This window comes from Chrysochloris asiatica, unplaced genomic scaffold (genome assembly GCF_000296735.1).
Source record: "Chrysochloris asiatica unplaced genomic scaffold, ChrAsi1.0 scaffold00491, whole genome shotgun sequence".
Lineage (NCBI taxonomy): Eukaryota > Metazoa > Chordata > Mammalia > Afrosoricida > Chrysochloridae > Chrysochloris > Chrysochloris asiatica.
In genome coordinates this window covers 984749-987820 of record NW_006409009.1, presented here as the reverse complement: position 1 = coordinate 987820, position 3072 = coordinate 984749, and the positions used below count along the sequence as shown (strand labels likewise).

The 3072-nt window shown below is 38.6% G+C and overlaps 1 protein-coding gene across 1 annotated transcript in view; it reads right to left on the bottom strand.

The window, feature by feature from the left end:
• Nucleotides 1–1610: 1610 nt before the first annotated feature.
• LOC102815189 (olfactory receptor 18-like) overlaps nucleotides 1611–3072 on the bottom strand; it is a 22378-nt gene continuing 20916 nt past the window's right edge. Inside the window, exon 2 of the mRNA XM_006877390.1 lies at nucleotides 1611–2550. Coding sequence (XP_006877452.1) covers nucleotides 1611–2550 — 940 coding nt within the window. The remainder of the gene's footprint in view (nucleotides 2551–3072) is intronic.

Genomic DNA, 3072 nt, shown 5'->3' with positions numbered 1-3072 from the left:
ATATACCATGAAGACCATTTAATACACGAAATTGGTAAAAAAATAGTTAATTATACAAGGACTAACAAGAATAAAAGAGAAATATGGAAATCAAAGAATAATAACTGAAGAGAGAAACTACCATGCCATGGGCTAAGGAAAGAAGACTAAACAAAATGTCAAGATTATTGGCGTGTAGTAGACTTTACTAATAATTATTTTAGGAACCTAATAATAAAGCCAGATGGGGAATTAGAACAGTGCTTTAAAGATATTCCCCTCACTGGTCCCAGATTGAAAAAGAAAAGAAAGATAAATTTGGAGAAGGGAGATATATCACTTATGAATAAGCTCATGTGAACATCTTCATAGTGTTTGGGGCAGAGGTTTGATGATGGAATTTTCTCCTGCATTTGGAAGACAGGTTTGATTCTCTGCTAACGTATTTCATGTTCATCCACCATCTGTGAGTAGACACTTGCATATTGCTAAAATGTTAAACAGGTTTTAGCAGAGATTTCAGACAAAAATGAGCAAATATGAAGGCCTGGAAATATACTTCCAAAAGCTATCCAGTGGCAATCCTAATGATCATTCTAGTCTGATCCATAATTGATTATGTGGATGCTGCAAGAGTGAAGAACATCTATTTCTGTTGCTAATGGGCTAACCTAACATATGGTCAAATCAAGAAATATAGAAGAAGACATGGTAAGAAATGCCATTAAGAGTATTGGGAAATCACTTGATGTTCTTAGAGTAAGTTATATCACAATTTTCCCCTTGGTGAGATCTGATCCCGTTGAGATCCTCAACATCTGCTCAGGAGAAGTAAAATACCCAGAAAAACAAGGTTTTTTTTTTTTAGGAAGAAAAGTCTAAAAAGATAAGTTTTTGTCTTGGTTGCACATTAAAATCTCCTGTGATGCTGCTTTAAAACTTGTATGATCAAATCACAAGTTGTTCAAATCAGAATCTGTAGAAGTGGGAACAAGAATCAATACTTTCAAGATTCACAGATGATTCTAGTTTAAAGTCAAGATTTGGGATGCAGTGGCATGCACTTTCACACTAGCCTTCATATAGAGTTCTGTTTCATGCAAACATACTTTAGATGGTAGAGGTGGTGATAGTGTGCCCTGGATTTGTTTCCGACTCATAGCGACCCTGCACAGGGTTTCTGAAGCTGTAAATCTTTACAGGAGCAGAAAGCCTCATCTTTCTCCTGTGGAGCAGCTGGTAGTTTCTAACTGTTGACCTTGAGGTAAGCAGCCCAACTTGTAACGACTATGCTACCAGAGCTCCTTATGACTTAACTTATAGGATGAAAATTCTAAGTACACAAAAATAGAGCTGTGCATTTTTCTAGAAAATCTGGGTCATACATGAGAAGCTACAGAAGGCTACATAGCTATAATCGGATTTGATCCTGCAAATTGACATATCACAGAATACTCCCAGTATCACATTAAACATGTGACAAAGGAAGCAATGTTCAGTTATGGAAACCCAACATTGAAATGATAGCTACAAAAATTCTGGAACCAAAAAGGCAAGATTTCAGGTTGCAGATGTTTGGTTTGCCATCTTATTGAACCCATGAACCAATAAATATGACACAAGTGTTGAGATTAGAATGCTTTCTTGACGAGCCTCCACAGTCCTTTCTTTATGTCCTTGTTCCTCAGACTGTAGATGTAGGGGTTCAGCATTGGGGTAAACAGAGTGTACACCACTGAGGCCACAGCACCCTCCCTGGCAGGTGAGACAGCTGAACTCAGATACACTCCGAGTCCTGTTCCATAAAATAAGAACACAACTGACAGGTGAGAGCCACATGTGGAAAAGGCTTTATACCTTCCACCAGAAGATGAGACTCTCCGAATGGAGGAAATAATTCGAATATAAGAATAAAGGATCCCAGAGACTGGAACACCACCAAAGATGACACCAGTACAATAAACTAATATGTTAATGGTGGAGGTGTCAGAACAGGCAAGGGGAAAGAGTTGAAGAGGGTCACAGAAGAAACTAGGGACTTCCACATCTGTGCAGAAGGTAAGTTGTGACACCATTAAAATGTGCAACTGGGAGTTCAAAATGCTGATAAGAAATGATACAAAAAGTAACAAACCACAGAGTCGGAGGTTCATGATAATTGTGTAGTGAAGCGGGTGACAAATGGCCACAAGTCGATCATAAGCCATCACTGTAAGAAACATACTGTCAAGACACACAAAGAAATAAAAAAAGCACACTTGTGTCAGGCAGCCTTCATAGCCAATGGATTTGCTCTGTGTCTGGATATTCACCAGCATCTTTGGGACAGTGGTGGAGATGAAAGCAATGTCAGTGAAGGACAGGTTGGAGAGGAAGAAATACATGGGGGTGTGGAGATGGGGATCAAAGCTGACAGCCAGGATGATGAGCAGGTTCCCACACACTGTGATCAAGTATATAGACAGGAACAAGCCAAAGAAGAGGGGTTGCAGTTCTGGATCCTCAGAAAGGCCCAGAAGGAGGAATTCTGAGTTGTCTGTGAAATTCTGTGGCTCTATGTGCCTGAAATAGCTTTTGGAAAAAGAAAAAATGATTATTCAAAGGAAACAAGTGGATAGGCACCCAGCACTCTCTGTTATTGCTTTTTATAATTAAAAAAAAAAATTACAAGTAATGCATATACATTGATAAGTGTTCACTCTTGAGGCTCTAATACCACAGTAGCTTCAGCAATATTTTGGTTGCAAATAATCCAAACACTGTATTTTTCAGAAAAATTTTCTCCTTTGTTTTAGTTTCCTGTTTATGCACACAACTGTATTAGAGATATTGGGCTAAAGAATGATAGAACATCATGAAGATTTAACATGAAAAATCCATAGAAGAGGTCTAGTGTTGCTATGGGGTTTGAGCTGCGAATGGAAAAATCCACCATTCAAAAGGTATAACCAATTCACAGGAGAAAACTGAGATTGCCTGCTACTGTCAAGATTTATAGTCTCTGAAACCCAATACATAGGGTCTCTATGAGCTGAAAGCACTACTTCTCTGTCTGTTTGTGTTACTGTGGTGGTTTGCATTTTGTTGTGATGC